Source organism: Gobius niger (assembly GCF_951799975.1).
Source record: "Gobius niger genome assembly, chromosome: 9".
NCBI lineage: Eukaryota > Metazoa > Chordata > Actinopteri > Gobiiformes > Gobiidae > Gobius > Gobius niger.
Window position 1 is genome coordinate 25,409,168 of NC_136860.1, and position 18,577 is coordinate 25,427,744.

Here is an 18,577-nt window from a genome sequence, read left to right on the forward strand (position 1 = left end):
GTAGTTGCTTTGCGCACGGATCTAGTGTTGATTTTGGCAGGACATCTAAACTCTCACGGTGGACTGAATGAATGATTAAAAAAAAAAAGTTAACCTGCATTAGCTTTTCTCCTTTGTTCACATTAAATGTTTTAAAAGACAACTCTTGTACATAAAGTAAAGGAAAGTTTAGATTTTTTTCTCCCCACTTTTTAGAAGATTTGCAAACTTTGGTTCGGTTGGGAGGAATTGAGGCAGATTGATAGCTGCTCATCACACAGAAAAGACTGACAGTCAAGCAACAGCCAGCAACTAAAGCCCTTTATCGAGTGAGGCCTTCTCATCCCGGACAGAGAAGAATGTATCTATTTCAGTGGTTCCCAAAGTGGGGCTAAGAGCCCCCTGGGGGACCTCAGATGCACTGTAGAGGCTGGGCCTCCAAAAACTTGTCTTGTTTGAAAGGAAAATTAAATCAAATGGCCATACCGCCTTTGCTTTGCCCGATCCTGTCAGACCTTGGAAGCTAAGCAGGGAAGGGCCTGGTTGGTACTTGGATGGGAGACTGTTGGTAACACCAGGAAGCCTAGCGAGTGTAGTTAGTGGTTAGTGGAGGTCGGAGGGGCCGATGGCGCAGACTGGTAGCCTCGCTTCTGTCAGTCTACCCCAGGGCAGCTGTGGCTACAATAGTAGCTTACCACCACTGAGTATGGAGTGAATGAATAATGCAATGTAAAGCGTCTTCGAGTGTCCAGAAAAGCGCTATATAAAACCGATTTATTATTATTACTATTATAAACATAATTTAAAGTTGTAAAACAAAACATATTCATTAGCATAGAATTCATTTATGTCAATGGAGGCCTCTGGGGTATCTTCGGTTTGATAAGGGGGCCGGCAGCTGCAACACTTTGTACTTTGGGAATGACTGATCTATTTTATCAACATGCATTAAAGGAAACAATAGTCAAAACCATCATTTTCTAAATTTATTTATAAGACATGACACACAACAATCAAAACGATTTACAAATCATAATATATAGCCAAAAATCTATTCATGGGTTACTTTACTTAAATCATTTAGCTACAATTAAAGCTGCACATACTGTTTTTCATACGACAAGTTCACTCAATCCAACAAGATGTTCATGCATATAAATCTTACTGCCAAACTAAAAACAAGCCCCTTTGTGATGCACCGAACTTCAATGTTAAGTTGTTTGAAAACATGATAGCAAAGTCAGACTGTATTTGAAGGACACCGACACAAAGGACGTGAACGGACAAATGAGGATAGCAATATTGACTGCATACAATAGACTGTACATATCAGTGCCTTACGTGGAAGTTTCAAAAATAGTTGTTTTTTTTATCAAAATTTCTCATTTCAACCCTATTTACACAAAAGAAATATAATTCTAGCTTATACAAGGACACTTATGGCCAGTCATCTCACAACAATTATGAAAAGAATGCTATAGTCGAAGGATTTCTCAAATTGTGGCATTTTTGCTTTGATTTTCCACAAACAATGGACTCTACGGTTACCAAAGCAAAATACAGATGCCTTCTTGTGCTTTCTACCGTTTCAATGCAATGTGTGATGTGTAACATATTTATCAATGAAACCAAATTAACTGAACCTGTACAATGTGCACGTCGATTGAAACTCAAACTGAAGTGAAGTATTTTGCAGGGCATTTTCCATACAGTAAAACAAATCAAGTGCTCTAAATATAAAAGTCTAATTTCGTTTTGGAGGTGTATATACAAACAAGGCATTTCTTTTCTTTTTTTTTTTACCAATTTTGTGTCTATACTGCCCATAATACAAAACATGATTCATGTGCCATCCACTAATAGGCGTCTCTTGCCTCGGTCCTCTCTCCACGAAAAAAAAAAAAAAAAAAAAAACAGTACTTGAACATAAAAATATACAACGTATTTACAGCGAATATTTCTTTACATTCTAGTGGGAATGTTTGACAAGTGAAAATAAGAGAATATCTCAGGATTAACAGGGGCGCCATATTTCCCTGATTGTCAGTAGATTTGTAACTTTAGGGGACATTATCTTCTAACTCAATTTGACTCCATGTACAAAACAGTGTTTACACAATAGCACCTAAGACAGAAAACAGTCTAACAATGTAACGTATGACAAACAGGCACAAGTCAATAAATAGGAAAACTAAAGGAAAATTAATGAATGTTTAGTGTTCAATTCATGAGGTCCACATTTTCACCATTCATTTGAATTCATTTAAGCCACAAACGTTCCCAATGTCGTCTTTCAACTTGTCCTATGCTGGGATAAACGGAGAGGGCATCATTAAACCTATGCCTAACATAAGGCACACTTCTCCCAGAAATGAGGAAAGCCAACAAAATTAGATGCTGGATTTGTTTTATATGAACTTAAAGGTGCATTATGCAACTTTTTATGCAGAAAAAAAAAAGTTCATATTGCTTTGACCTTGTAGTGACCCAGTGGCTGTATGAGTGGTCAGCATGGCACCTTTACCTTTGATCATAGTGGTCCCTACAATGCTCCAGGACCAAGACCAAGTTTTCTGGTGAGCGGATCTGTCGGCAGTGGAAACCTTCCAAACAATTGATCCTGGAGAATTGTAGAGACCACTGTGACGGAAAGTAAAGGCACAATGTGGACCACTCATACAGCCACTGGGTCACTACAAGGTCAAATACACACAAATACCAACTTTTTTTTCCTGCATAAAAAGTTATACAATGCACCTTTAAACAAACTTTTTTTTTTTTTTTTTTTTTTTTACGAAGGGTGGCAGCCATGATTAGCAAAAATAAATACTATTGCACATTGTATTCAACTTTACTGCGTGACTTTGAATTGAACATTTGAAATGACATGTTCCGTGTGAATCGTATTTACTGATATATGCCTGTATATGAAGAATGGCATCATCTGTACAGGGCCTAACGAAGGGATCACAAGCAAGCAGATGATACTTAAAAAACATCAATAGTATCATACATACAATATCTCCTTACAACTACAAGTATCCTGGTTAGAAGAAATATCAGCTGTGTGACATTTATTGCAACTAAATAAATGAGAGAGAAAAATGTGCAGGTTTAATGAAAACCTCAGTGTAAGATTACAGGCTGCAATAACGATAGCTTATGTATTTGTTGTGCAACTGGAATTATTTGCCTTAAGTCACTGACCTAGATATAAAACATAGAAACAGAAAACACAGGGAAGGCGAGATACATTAAAAAAGAAAAAAGAAAAGGAGAAGCAAGGCACAGATGCAGGTTTGAACCAAATTGGGGGCATAACAATTTAAAATAAAGACACTTAATGTTTGTTCCAATCCAAAAACTGCATTGATTAAAGTGATTAAAACAAAGCGTCACCTTGAGTATCAAGAGACTCAAATTTACATATAAATGTTAAGTATAATTTCAAATGCATTAACCAACATTGACATTGCCTGCAGCAAAATGTGCAAACTGTGCAGACTTTATGCACAATCGTCTCGAAGTACTGCAGCTCGATTGAACATCACATTTATCCTGCAACCATTTCATGTTTGCAGCTCTTTGATACCATTTTAGATTAAGAGGGGATTATCAATAAGTTCATTTACTTAAAAGGGATAAACATAAAATACCATGTAACACCAATTTAAGGTGACAATAAAGTGACCAACAAAGTAGAAATCTTAATTTCTGAAGGCAGATTAATATTACATTAACAATATTAACATTGTCTATGGTGTCAGTATTCAGAACACATGAGCCTGCACTGGCTGAAGACTAAAGCCAACTTACTCACTTTTGAGGATACATGTAAGCCACAGGAAACTATTGATTTCTGAATGCTCTGAAAGATCTGTAGGAGGTAGCCATCAGCAACAAGGCATTGATGAACGAGATTAAATTAGTAATTCATTATTATTGCAAATTGTAAAAGAAAAACTTTTAAGCAAATCACAACTGTGGCAATGAGCAAAGTATATGACTAAACATCTTTGACTATGCTTTGGTAGTTCAATTAGGATACATTCTTTAGCATTCCTTGTAAGAATTTGTTCTTAAAGTGGGGGGTGCAAAGTTTTAAATTTCCTTTCAATTCAACTTAAAAGAAAACACAAATGTCTTTCTTTGAGAAAGGACGAGAAGATGAAAAGGGACATGATTTGGCAAAAACAGAAAACATGAGTTAAAGTGCTGCTGAGAGTGAATTTCTTGCCTCTTCCTTCAGCCAAAGGTTTCACTGGAAGAAACATCAGGGGAGGAGTTGAGTTGTGATCTGGTCTCTCGAATTAAAGTGAACTCTGAGAAGTCCGTGCTGTGTCCTCGGAGACTGACCTGGCCATTGGCAACAGTAAACTGTGAGGAGGGTCCAGATCTCGAGCTCTGGAAATGAGACTTGAAGTTCTGGTCAAAAGAGCTTATTTGAAAAGTCTGAAGAATCCCTTGTGTCGAGTCCGACTTTTTGGGAGAGACCTGCTCCAAAAAGTCCTCGTCGGCAGGGGACACGGCTGAGGGAGACGTGGTTTCATCACCTGAAAATGAAAACGAGTGCTGCGAGTCCCCAACCAATAATCCAAAGTGGGGTTTCTCTAAAGTGGACCTTAACGGAGAACTCCCTGATTTGAACCTGCTGGGTGATGGAAACTGCTTCTCGGTGGCGAACAGTGGCTGTCCCGCTAAAGGAGGGCTCTCAGACACAAGACTGAGGCTTTGACTGGTCAGGTAGCTATCGTTCTGACTGGTTCGCTCAAGTGCTTGTTGAAGGAATTTGGAGTATTCTTGCAGGAGACTACCTTTCTCAGTGGGAGGCTGAGCATGAGCAGAGGAGGCTGCCAGACTCTCCACGGGACTGCTGTCTGAAACGTCTGAATTAATGGATATACTTGAAGTCACCTCTGTGTCTGCAACACTGAAGGAGATGTCTGCCTGTCCATTGGCCTTGTTGGAGTAGTGGTCCAGCAGGGTCTGGAGGACTTCATCTGGTAGTACGCTCTTTTCATGTGCCTTGATGTCAGTGTTGATGGACTGAGGCTCTAAGATAGTAGCCGGGACCGTTTCATCGATCACAGTCGACACTACTGTTTGAGTGACAGGCGGTGGAGACGAGACGCTGTTGGTCATGGCGGCCTGAAGGTACCGCTTCTTCTTTAGAAACTGCATGGCGTCATCATAGTTTGTACTGGGTGCTGGCTTTGTTGGTCCTCCTTGAAGAGTTTCAACAGATTCAAGCACAGTACTTCCATCTACATCCAAAAGGCCTTGTTTATCCACAATTTCAAATGTGTAATGCGTAACTTTGTTATTCTCTTCAAAAGAGGACAATGTGGACAAAGAGGGGGGAACTTGTTCACTGGACTGCTTGTTACTTCTTTTGGAGACTTTCTTTAGGACTAATTTAGGAGGTGTGGTCTCAGCTGACAGCTCATCTTCATCCTCATTTTGAATGGCAGACTCCTCAGGAAGATCCATGTTGTAGTCAGCTATCACATACTCATGCTTAACTTTGGGGGACACAGTGTAAAGAGGTAGACCTTCAATTTTATGGTGTCTTTGCTCCTCTTTCTTTTCTGGTTCTGCGACACTGACAGGGTGCTCTTCTGTCTGAACGACGGTGATAGTTTCAGAAGTCTGTGTTTTATCCACACACTTTTGGCGCTTCTTTTTAGGCAGCGAACACTCTTTGGCAAGAAAAGGGATGTTATAAGGATCTGGTTCACATAGAGGCCCAACTTTTCCAGCAGACTTGTTGCTCTTTTTCTCCTTGTTCTCATGACACATTCGCCTGTGCTTCAAAACCCTGTCTGTTCTTGAAAAGTACTGTGGAACAAAATGATTATTAAAAAGTTGCAATTACATTCACTTCATAAGACACTCATTTGTACAGCATGTCATGTCTCTTTTTAAATAGCACAGGACTAAAAAGTTACAAAATATATGGAGATGAGTTAGTAGCTCCATTTACCTGATGACAGTAATCACACTGGTAGGGTTTCTCTCCACTGTGGGTTCTTTTGTGTCTTTCCATGTGATACTTCTGGATGAATCTCATGCCACATTCATCGCACCGAAATGGCTTCTCGCCTAAGCAGAAACACAAAAGAAAAACTAGACATATTTCCTTTTAGATATTGAATATTTGTTCAATATCAAAGACAAGTTTTACACACCAGTGTGGATCTTCTCATGCCTCTGAAGAAGATACTTCTGAATAAAGCGCATGTCACATTGAGTGCACTGAAAAGGCTTCTCTCCTATAAAATTGTTTCATATCTTTTAACTTGTTTTGTCTTTTAAGGTTTCAGTGTTACAGAAAAACAAATATTCGATCCATACCTGTGTGAATAAATACGTGCCTCTGCAGATGATAGTTGGTTCGAAATGCAGCGTTACAGTGAGCACACACATGACACTTCGGGCTCTGAACGCCCATCGAGCCATCTTCATTGGCTGAGAGAATCTGCGAAAAACAAAAAAACAAAAAAACACAGATGTTATAACCACATCTGTACAGGGTTAGATTTTATTACTGTAATAAGCAATGCATACCTTTGCTGGTGAACGCTGTTTTCGTTTCTTCTTCTTAGAGCACAATATTAGGTCTTTTGCAGCTTTCTTGTCCTTTTCTATCAGGTGTGAAGTTTCAGTCAGCTTCAGAGTCTGCTTTATGGTTAACTGTTAAGACATGATCACATGAAAAAACTAAAAATGCACAAACCTCCAAACTTCGTTTACTCTATCAAATAGCTGACATAAACAGAGAAAAATCCTACCGGCATATGAAGCAAACATGGCAACTTGTTTGGAAGTTTTAGAGGGAACGATGTTGCAGCCTCACTTCCTGACTCATCGTCTCCATCGTTCTTAGATAGATCCTCCTGCATCATGAGCTGCTCTGGTGGCACCAGGTCATGAGTCACCAGCGAGCTACCTGTTAAATCTTCATCATTGTCTTCATCATCATCATCCTCTGCCAGGATGGGGTGGTTCACCAATGATCGCTCTCCCAGAGTCATGACCACCAGTCCCGCTCCACTGCCCAGCCCCACTCTCCCTCCTCCGTCCAACCCTCCACTGCTGCACTTCAACAGCATGCCCTCCAATTTATCCTCTGTGTTCATCTTACAGAGATCTGCGTTGTCTGGAAGACAAAAGAGGACAAAAGGCACACTATAAAACACAAAAATAACAGTTCTGTTAATGCCTACTTTGTGATTCCAGCAAGAAAATCAAGCAAAAATAATTTCAAAAAAAGAAAGACAGAAAGTCGACATAGTTACAAGTGGTTGTTAGAACAAGTATGTGCTAATTGTATAAGGACGTCTTGCTTCGTGAGGCACGACATCTAGAAGCCAACTTTAATGCACATAGACATTGTAGACACTGGGAAATATAAGCCAGCCTGAAACGTAAGCGTAAACTATAAGTAATAAGGCAATCAATCTAATCCAATACCAGGCGATGTAAGATGCGACCTTCTGTGATCTCTGCACAAAGTTTATTTGGGGTTTTCAAACCTTACAATTTACCTCAGACGAGCATACTATCTGTGCAAAGTACTGTAATGCAAAACGTAATAAAAACAAAGACGAAACATTATATGAGTCACTGTATTGAGAACAGTACAATCTGACAATTTGACAGTAGGCTATCCTACCAGCCAAAGTGTTTGGTCAACCAAACGCTATTTACATCAAGACGAGAGCTAACACCAACAGCGGGCCGATTCTGGTCAGACATTTTATTTGGTTGGACTGACCTTACCTCTGAGCTATTTGTGCAGATCTGTGTCCGTCCCTGTTCAAGCGCCCACCATTTGCTTAATTTGTAAACAACACTTTACTGTGTCACATAGGTTAGCAGAGTTAAGTCTTGTGCTACCAAGCTAGTCCCGTCTGTCAAATCAAATACAAACAGAGGAAATAGACAAAAATACCTTAATGCACCTTCAGTATAAAAGAACTGTATTAGTAAATACATTATACATGATTCGGATGCAGACTCATTCAAGATCAGTCAATACTATAACGTCATACAGGTAACAATCAACTGAATATTTACGACAATCCATAATAACTTTACAATAAATCACCAGCGGAAATTCTGTAAATGTTTTATTGCGAAGGTTAGTCGGAAGTATATGTTTTATACATCAAACTTGACACAGCCGCTGGCCTGCGATGAGCTAATTTAGCAACTGTCAAATTACTTGGTTAAAGAACATGTAGTCAGTTGCCCAAAAACACAACCCTATAAGATAAAACCATAGCTTACAGTAAACTAGAGGATAAAACGCAAGGATCACATGCAAACAAACTTGTCAAAAATATCGTGTGTGCTAAGGCTAGCTACTACCATAGATATCAGGCCAATAATGCTATCGCAGTTATCCTTTGCTAAACACACAGCTCTAAAAAAAAATAAAGAAATAGCAAAAAATAATCAAGGTAAACAATAATGTGTTAAATCGACGGACCTTACCCTCAGTGCGCTTCAGTCCCGTTTATTTTTCATGATTGTAATGCAAGACTACAAGGTAATTGGTGATGGACCGACGCGCAATCACATTTCTAAAGATGTGTGTGTTTGTCTCCACCTAGTGGTGGGTTTGGGGTTTGCCCACTCAAAAAAGATGCGGTTTGTCTCGATGTTTTAATCAAATGCGATAGTGGCTGCAGTCTGCAGAAATTATTTAATAAATGTTCACAACATTTAGGCCGAATTCATAACAAATAGATAGGCCTGGCCCCTTTTTCCCTATAAAAAAAAGTTATGTAGCCTAATTAATTCAGTTAGTCAGTCATAAATCGCTAGACTTACTACTCTATGATCATTTGCATTGCATGCTATTGCCAAATGCATCTATGTGTCAGCCATGTATGCATATCATGCTACTCAGGTAAAGGTTGGCCCATCTATCCTAATGGGCTATTGGATGCATCAAGTGGGATGGGCTTAAAAATATAGGTTACACGCTAATAGACCTCCATCTGCGACTGACATGTGCCCTGGTCACAAAAAGAGCATAGCAGCTAGACACGCGCGCCAGCGCCACACATAGTTTGCCGTCAGGAATACTAATCAACCTGTTTGCAGCAAACGCAGAAGCGCAGCGCGCAACTTCGGACTGGTCCGCTCTGTGATTGTGCGCTTCTCCAAACGTCCCTCCTCAAATAATCTGCAGAATGTCATCAGCTGCTCATAGGACCTGTCACCGCTGTCTGTGTCTGTATCATTATGCGACAGGCATTTGAACCTCGTGGATCTGGGGACACACCGTGCCGCCTATCATAAGGGAAGCCCCACTCACTTTGCGCGCCAACAGCAGGGTTGTCCGTATAGCAGGGGAGCCCGTGTGCGTGTGCGTCAGGATCTAAATGTGTGTGACTGCACGCGGTAAAGCCTCGGACTCAGTCCTCAACAGTTGCCAACGGAGCGAGGGAGAAGAGCGGAGCAGGAGGAGAGAGACAGCGGACTGAGGACGGACGGACGCGGAGCCAGCCGCTCTGCCCGGCTCTGCTCCTGACATGCAGTCGCTCATCTCTCCGGTGACCAAGGCCATCCTCGTTGCGCTCTTCATCTTCGCCATTCTCCTCATCCTCTATGTGATCCTGTGGTACATTTGCAGAGACGTGGACTGTGACCACGGCATCTGAGGGTTCACTTTTCACGTTATGGGTCGCGCTGTGGAGCCCAGGGTCAATCGGTAAGTGCGCTTCTGCTCTTTCTTCTCTCCCCTGATTTGTTTCAGTGTGTGCGCGTGCTCTCTTGTGCGTAATGTCAATTGCGCCGTGATCCAGCGTGCGTCTCTCGGCACTGCTCCTCCATTTCTCCGCCGAACACTTTACAGAACCAGCGCTCGGCGTGGTTATGTTTGGCCCACGCGGGAGACCTCAAAGGTCACGTGAAGGATATGAAACTAACCGGAGTATGGCGCGTGAGTGGGCTCAGTCTCTGGGAGTAAAAGCACCGCTGGTGACATTGCGGTAAACGGCGTGGGTGTCCCATAAGGTCAAGAACAACAGTGTTTACTTTAGGGTTTCCTGTCTCGCTCTTGTCCTCTTTTCCTTCCCGCGTTCTCTCGTTTTTCTTTTGTTACGTAGCCTATTTCTGCAGTTTTAGTTCACGTTCAATTCATCACTGTGAGGATGCTCCAACATTGGCATTTTACACTAACCAGATAACGGGATCATCATTGGCCGTTATGCGTCCGATCTGTCTTGTGCCATGCCTGGAAGTCTTATCACGAATACCACAGTAATGCTTTTACGCACATCATTTGTATTTGTATTAATATAAGATATGGCAATAGCTTGTCCCACACATGCCAGCAATATCACAGACACACTCTCGGCATGGTGGCACCCCCACTGCCTTGCACTTGCATCAAGAAGATTTGATCTGACGAGTATTCTCCGCTTTATCAGCCATCACACAAACAGAGGAACAGTTTTAATTAAGTGGCTTTGAGGGAAGGACGCACCAAGGACATTACACATTTAATGGACTTTGTGTTGGGCAACTCATTTCTAAAATGTGTGGTGTCCTACAATAAAGGCTTTTTGGGGGGGGAAATGTGTCTAATCTCGAACTGATGCAGCAAGACGTTTTCTTTAAACATACTCGGATTTTTGCCATCCCTTCATCTTCTCAGCATCAGATTAAAGCTTAAACATTTTAGCTGTCTTACTTTGAGCTGTGATCGTTACGCAGTTTGATACGCCTATAGAAAAATCCACAGACGATCTAAACCACTGCGTTTTGACAAACTGTTGCATGGCTCTGGAGCGGACTCAGAGACACCTTTTTTGACCACTCTCCAAATGATTGCTGTCTGCACAAGCAGATACTGCATGTGCCTTTATTATTTTTTTATCCCTTCAATTTGACCCAGTAAAGATTACATTTCTGAATTGATGATTTAAAAAGCTGTCCCAGAATGCTGAGGCTTAGTGAAGAAGAAAGGCGCCGATGGTGAGAGGTTCATGAAGGGGGAATGGCATAATAAAACAATCTGGAGCTTGAAATGCTGTGCAGCAAGGGGACGCATAATCAAATTTAACTTAAAATCTAGATGGATTATAGCCTGCTGTAAATTTGTATTGTCCCACACACGGGCTACTTTTGAGGTTTTGAGTTTTGGTCTATTGTTTGAAAATATGTTTTAATGTCAGTCTGCCAAATTATAATTTCTTACTCAAGACTGCGGCATACATATAGCCTTATTCTTCACCTTTTTTGATATAAGGTTTCAACAAGCAAAAAAATCATCATGTCTTTTAGAAATTCATTTAGTTTATACTGTATACTAGCTGAGACCCGGCCTTCGGCCGGGCCTCGCTAGTCTCCACATTTGATATTCTGAGATTATGAGTGATTACAAAGAAATGTCCAACCCGTCACACAGTTCAGCTGTAGAACAGTGGTTCCAAACCCATTCCAAAAACTATGGCCACTACAAATGTTTAAAATAATGAATGCAAAAAATAATTTCAAACAAACAGCAATTGGAGTGTTTGATGCACCCGTACTCCTTTGTATTAACTACAACGACAATATGCGATGTTATATGCTAAACTCAGGGAATAGAAATCAAGAGACAGTGGAATAATAATGGATAAATATGAGGGGTTGAGCTCTAACGGTTTGGTTCACGGTGCAGGACCCGTGGTTTGGTGCATCACGGTAGTGCACAATAAAACAAATAATGAGTAGGTTTTGAACTGAAATAGTCTAATGATCGTTGTTAGACAGTATTTATAACCTTACAATAAAATTGGCAATGCTTTCAAAGCTGCTTTAGAATAAAATGTACCTCTGGGCTCACAATACGTGAAAGCAAAATAGAAAACAAATGGTAGAGCAGCAAAGTAAAAAAAAAAGCAAAAAACTACGCAGTGCAGGCCATGCGCTCGTTAAGTGGTTTCATTTTCGCTTTCACTCACACGGAGGATAAATCAGTCGGAGCAGCGCGTTTGATTAGAGGCTCGTGTTGGAGCAGGTTTTGGGCAGGAGAGACTTAAACAAAGACACGCAGATGTGTTTTGGAGGATGTAGCCTATCTGTACCTGTGCGGAGCGTCTACAGCTGCAGTTTAGGGTGAGTGACGATGGCACACATCGCCCTGTTTGCATGCGCGTGCGCACACATACACGCCTGCGCACGCACACACACACGCACGCACGCACGCACGCAGCCCTGTTTGGATGCACGCGCGCACACATACACGCACGGACGCACACGCGCACACACACAAACGCGCGCGCACACACACATCGCCCGGGTTGGACGCCCGGGTTGGATGCGCGCACACGCACGGCAGTCAGATCTCGTGCACTCGCGTTTTTGTGACGGCGGGTTGTCCTCGGACAGCAGCACCGCAGCACCGCGGCTTCCTGGTGTTCCCAAACGGTCTCCCATCCCAGTCCTAACCAGGCCCGTCCCTGCTTAGCTTCAAAGTCGGTATGGGAAATAAACATGGCGGCGCCCAGGCGGCGGCCATTGAGATAGCGTTTTCTATAATAGATTGTTTGATTACCTTCACACAGTAATGAAAAGTGTCATGTTTCATATTTCATGTCAGTGTTCTGTGTAGGAGGAGAAAGTAAAAAAAAAAGATGATCGTTAATAAGTTACAATAAATATTTAAATTACAGAAATGTTGCATTTGTACCGAGAGTTGTCCTTGTCTTGACCAGTTTCTAAGCTACACATCTGCACTAAACTTGCATTATTGGAATCCTTTACCAAACATTTACTCATTTGCATTTTGAGCTGTGAGCTTGTACATAAATTCACAGCACTACATCTATCCAATCAAGTTTGCTCCCATTAAATATTCAAGAATGATTATAAATTATTGAGATTCGGAAGAGGCTGATGAGCGATTTGTAAATCTGTTCAGACTTGAGACATCGAGCTGCAGCGGAGGGGTTTTTGACATTTGTACTAAAGTGTAACCTATAATGGAAAACATGCAGAGAGCCTCGTGTCCAATAGCATCCTAAATATCGGGGAAAATTCAACTCCACATGCAATAAATATGAATTGAAAGGTCAAGATTTTTCTGTTCCAGCAGCCGAGATGAGGCGTTTAAGGTCAAGGAACAAAGCGTGGAATTTGCAGCAAGAGCTCATGGGTTTAATAAAGCTGTTGTCTTGTCGCGAGAGGAATGGTTTAATAGATTTTTTGGGGGGGATCAGTCTTATCAAATAATAAGGTTATGTTCCTTTTTGATTTTTTTCAACTGTACAACAAAGTTTGTTGCTGGGGCGACCCGTAAGGAGCAGTGCATGGGCAGCCGTGTGTAGCCTATGTTTTGGGGTGATGCGGGAAACCTGTGCATCTGGAGGAAACCCATCCAGACACAGTGAGAGAAACATACACACTCCACACAGGCACACGCGGTCCGGGGATTGAACCCGGGACCTTCATGCATGCGTTAATCACTCAGCCACCGTGCCACCTGCTGCAAATGCCATGAAATCATGCCATGTTTTTGGAGTCACACACACATCATTTAGAAAGTCATTATTAAATGGCACTTATTATGAATGAACTGAAGATCTTAAGGGGTAAAAATGCATCTGTTTGAGTAACTGCTGAAAAGTGGGACTGAAGTGATAGAAAAAAGACCTCGTAACGGAATATGACTTATGTTCATCTTCCACTTTTTCCACTTTTTGCTGAACCCAACTCATTTCCTGCCTGCTGAATCCCTTGTAAATTGCTCTGTGTGAGGAAACATGCATAAAAGATACAAACTCACTCTTTTCTACTTATTGTATACGTAGTTAGTGAGTGAAATTAATGAGGTCTATCCCTAATTGGTTTCTTTCTTGTGTCTTAAAGTTCTTTCAACTGCAGCATCTGCATTTGCAGCTGTGTGGTTGAATACAGTGTTTTCATCACTTTTTTTTTATACCAAAGTGAAGGGGGGATAAAAATAAATGAGACAACTCTGAGCCTTACTCCAGTGAAGGCAACATGTTTGTATACATTGTTTTGGCATGGACATAGTCAAAGCCAAAGTCCAACCCTTCTACCACAGTGACCTCCCAACACAAACCCATCAATTGGAGACAGTGCAAGAGTGTAATTGGCTGTTGAAGAGATGGAGCGGAGACACACCTCGGAGTCGTAAAAATAGATGGTGTGTGACTCAGACGTTATGTAAAGTCCATCCCTGATCGGGATGCCCGCCGGGGGCACTTTGTGTCAGTTTATCTTGACGGGACAGGAAGTGAGGTGACACATGTCCACCGCTGCATCCAGGGCGGCGATATCCAAACATACGCACTTAGCACGCATCTCTTTATCTGCTAAATATTAATTCCCTACAACGCAGAGGGAGAGAGAATTTGGAAGGAAAAAAAGACATTAAAAAAGGAATGCTAATGTACCGTGTACTGATACTTCCAAATATAAGTCCTGAAAGTAAAGGTAGAACATAATATAAAGATCACAGTCAATACAGCCATTATTAATATAACCGTTTAATAATCAATTTTGACTGTACACAACTTTAAGTACATATTACACATAAGACAAATATTTGCTAAAACATGGTTAAAACAATTGTATATAACAAAATAAATGTTACCCAGCTTTCATTAGTTTGACCATTTTTGTGATGTTTATACATTTACTTCCTCATTGGACACTGACAGGAAGTGACATAGACAGAGGCAAATAATAACAAGCTTCTTCCGGGTCCAAACCGTTGAGAGCTCCACAGATAAACACTGCAAAAAACACTATTTCATCTGAATCTCCTGCTGAAATAACAACAGATAAAAGGCCAGAAACTGTTTTATCTAATTTGTCTCCAGGCAGAATTAACATATTTTCATATTTAAAAGAAGCCTTCATTGTGTATGGAAGCATTCATTTGATAAAAAATGTCGGAAAAGAGTTACTCAAGAAAATCTAAAGTAAATGTGATATTTCTGTGTGATCAGATGTTCAGAAAGAACCTTGTACCCGGAAGTAGAGTGATGACATCATCACTTAAAGAAATGTATGGGAAATTATTGAGGCAAAACAGCTATGGAATTTTACCTCTATCTGTCATTAACTTAAAAAAGTCTGCCCATCATTTCTTCATTACATTTCTGCTGGACTGAAATAAAGCAAATGTTATCCATCTAAACAAGTCATATTATCAAAAGCATGAAAACTTTAATACTCTTTTAAAGCACTTACAGCCAGTACACTTTGACATATCATGACAACATTTAGTAGCTTCTCCTGCCAGTCACTGACCTTCTTATTACAGTGCTACCATATATCATGATTATGTTTTTTTTTATTTTGGAGATTTATAATAATTATGATAATGTGTCAGTTATATATAGCCCTTTTCTGAACACTCAAAATCTTCACATTGCATTATTCATCAGCCCACTCTCTACAAATTACTGCTGCTTTACGATAGACTGATGGAAGCGAAGCCACCAACCATTGGCCCCACCGGCCACCGCCAACCACTCACACACTCACCCACACACGACTCTCAAAAGTGTCTTGCCTCAGGACACATCCGTCTGTACCTGCAGGAGCCAGGATTCGAACCCTCCACTTAGACTCACTTTTAAGGCTCCACCATCTGAGCCACTGTCACAGTAACATTTCTACACAGGTTATGTTCCCTCTAAAACACAAACATGTATATTGTATTTATTTGTTTTTCATTTAAAACTATATTTCTTGAGTTCATTTCCTGCCACAACAAATCACTTCCAACTGACGCAGACACAAGAGTCAGTGCAGCGGACCCAAACAATTTATTAGCACTTCTGTTCACACTCAGACGCAAAATCACATCCAGGACTTTCCTCCCTTCAATCAGGTCAAAACACAAATCAGGTTCTGGAACTCGACCCATCTTCCTCTGTGTGACGCGTTACGAACCAGATTCAGCCAAAGCCCATAAACATAAACGGTGCTAGTGTTTGATCATATATTTATTGCCCGCACTCGTTTCCTTTGGGAGGACTTTATTCTTCATAATGAGCCATTTTAATCATCTCCCTCACAAGAAGCCTATATTTCTGCACCACTTGCCTTTGTGAGATTAGAGACCTTTATTATGCCGTGCTGTTATTAATTGCTGCTTAATTTGGGTTGATATGACAAAATGGGTGGGTTTAAATTCTACTCTTTGCCAAGCTTTGGAAAGGGCCAAGTTATAACTGTGCATGAACAATGTAGCATTGTTTTGTGTTTGGCAGGGCTGTGACAATAATTTGTATGCCTAAAATGTGATCCATTTGATATATCAGGAATGTGTTTTAGCATTTTTGACTGCAGGTGTCAATGAACTGATAACAGACAGTAATAACGGCCAATAACGTAATTTATCGGCTGATAATGTAATAATTATTATTAGCGGGTTATTACATTATTGTCTGTCAAGATGAAAATCATTAAAAATGTAATTAACGTCAAAAAGGTAAAACACATTAAACAATGTTTTTGTGCAGTTTACTCTAAAATGACGATCTGTAACATAGCTCTTTCTATAGCTTTTTGCATGAAAATAACAGTTTCTTTGGTATAACAGGCTGGACACAATGAGTTTAAATTTAGATGGTGCAGGTGAAGTGCTGGGAGTAAAGACGTAAGCTGCAGGCACACTCTCCAGTTCAGTGACTCTGTGTGTTCACAAAACCCCGGAGAGAGCTAAGTGCTATCCCAAATGAAAAAAAGTACTTTTAATTTCACTTAGAGACCATTAAACTAAATAGACTCGTCTAAGTTGTACAACTTTAATGGAGGACCTAATTACTGTGAAGGCAAATCCAGCTCTCTGCTTTACATCTTGTTCTACATGTGTCACTGAATTAATTAAATCAAGTCCTGAGGACAGAACAAGCTCAACCTGAGCTTCATGTGAAGAGACAGGTACTGCTTCCTTCGGTAAACAAAGCAAACAGATAGCTGTATGCAAATAGGTATAAGTTTACTGGTTAGGGCTATAGTGGCTCCCAACCTTCGTTTTCTAAAGCGACATGACACAAAAATGGCAGAGAGCTACGTACGTACGTGATGTTACAAAATGTAATTTCCCCTCACCATTATACTATTTTTTACCTACTTAACTTCACTGTAACGTGCAAGCATTGTCCATAGAATAACATTAGCCATAAGCGATACAAACGAGAGATTAAAAAGATTCAGTGGAATGAACCCCTTTCCCCAGTTCTTTCCCCCCAATACTAATATATTAATTATGAGAATAGTTCTTCACGGTCAAATGCATTATCCTGAATGTGACCGAAATGGGCTTCCTCCACTTGCTGCCTGTGTGCTCCCTTGGGGATCCCGTGAGCCCTTGACAGGTGCTTCTGGGTGTCCCACAGGGAGGAGACGTCGGGGAAGAGCAGAGGGGGAACTCAAGATTCTTTTGATAGAGGTGTAGAAGTGCCCCAGCCCTGCAGGGAAAGGGTATATCTTTGCTTAAATAGACTGCTAGTTGTCATTTTGACAAAATAACTGCTTTGTAGTTCACATTTATGACTTATTTTATGACCTATTTTTATTTAAAACCACACTTTGTCGATTGGGAAAATACAGAAAACACCTCTCAGCATAGGAAAGTTTTGCCTGTGCGGCTTCTTGCTGTGAACATGCACAAACCTTTCTGTCCCATTCTTTGTTTACAAACTGCCCTTTGGCTCCAGTCCCAGTGGATGGGAAACCCTGTAGCGTCTCATCAGAGCAGACCACTGCTTCCACTCCCCTGTAGTTTCACTCCGAGGAGTTTTCTGCCTCTGTTGTCTCACGAGGTTTCGTTTATTTTTGATGCACTTCTAAGAGCCCGAATCCACTTCATTTAAAATTTATAGCGCCATATCACAAATCAAAGGCTTGCCTCAAATGGTACAATGTTCAACATGAGACCCAAGATATGCTTTACATTAGCTACATGGGTAGTCACATTCAAAAGCAGTGTCTTTTCTTAACATGAGGCAAATATTGTCCGTACTATAATATGAAGAGTCAGGGTGGATTAGCGAACTTTAAAGTCACGGACTCCCTCACAGAAGGAACATGAGAGCTCCAGTGAAAATATTAGGGAGTGAACCAACAACCAAATAGGATACAAGTGCTATTGACTCTGTGGTCTACATTTTTTGGCATTTTTGATAATAATCGATTCTCACCTTCCTTTGTACAGTATAGCTTATATAACATCAAATAAGTCCTATAGATTTCTGTATCAAACTGTGTGCACTCCCTAGGCTCATATCAAAGCCCGGGTCAATCCATATCCTCATTTGGAAACAGAGAAGGGGAGCAGATGTTGCTGAAGCAGATAAATCTGAATGAAGGAAAGAACTATTCTTTGCAAATATTCAAGAAATCTGTATCAAAAAAGTAAAGTAAATTGACAAATTCTAATCTGCTTCACAAACACTTTCACTTTCTGCATAGGTTGATGTAACTCTGCATATTATCCCAGTGTCACATAGGTAAAGGGATTGGACTTGCTTAACAGTGTGTTGTAATGATAAATGGTTTCTTCGAATAACCTTGAAAAACTGTACAAGTATAAAACAGTCCTCGGTGTGAAGAG

At 40.7% G+C, this 18,577-nt stretch overlaps 2 protein-coding genes across 4 annotated transcripts in view; one reads left to right on the plus strand and one right to left on the minus strand.

Moving 5' to 3' along the window:
• Positions 1 to 2,744: 2,744 nt before the first annotated feature.
• Positions 2,745 to 8,598, minus strand: znf148 (zinc finger protein 148). 3 transcript variants are annotated; one of them, XM_079563405.1, is made up of 7 exons: positions 8,479 to 8,598; positions 6,771 to 7,138; positions 6,547 to 6,672; positions 6,334 to 6,457; positions 6,168 to 6,251; positions 5,963 to 6,081; positions 2,745 to 5,817 (listed from the first exon to the last, which is right to left on the minus strand). In XM_079563405.1, the coding sequence occupies exons 2-7, from the start codon at positions 7,116 to 7,118 to the stop codon at positions 4,225 to 4,227; spliced, it is 2,394 nt and encodes a 797-aa protein (XP_079419531.1). In that variant the 5' UTR covers positions 7,119 to 7,138; positions 8,479 to 8,598; the 3' UTR covers positions 2,745 to 4,224. The 3 variants fall into 3 exon arrangements, with proteins under 3 accessions (XP_079419531.1, XP_079419533.1, XP_079419532.1); XM_079563407.1 differs by having other exon boundaries at positions 8,474 to 8,571; XM_079563406.1 differs by lacking the exon at positions 8,479 to 8,598 and adding an exon at positions 7,762 to 7,950.
• A 392-nt stretch (positions 8,599 to 8,990) lies between these two features.
• Positions 8,991 to 18,577, plus strand: part of LOC306968160 (polyprenol dehydrogenase) — a 50,807-nt gene continuing 41,220 nt past the window's right edge. Inside the window, exon 1 of the mRNA XM_079563474.1 lies at positions 8,991 to 9,703. The gene's annotated coding sequence lies outside the window, so the exon portion shown is untranslated. The remainder of the gene's footprint in view (positions 9,704 to 18,577) is intronic.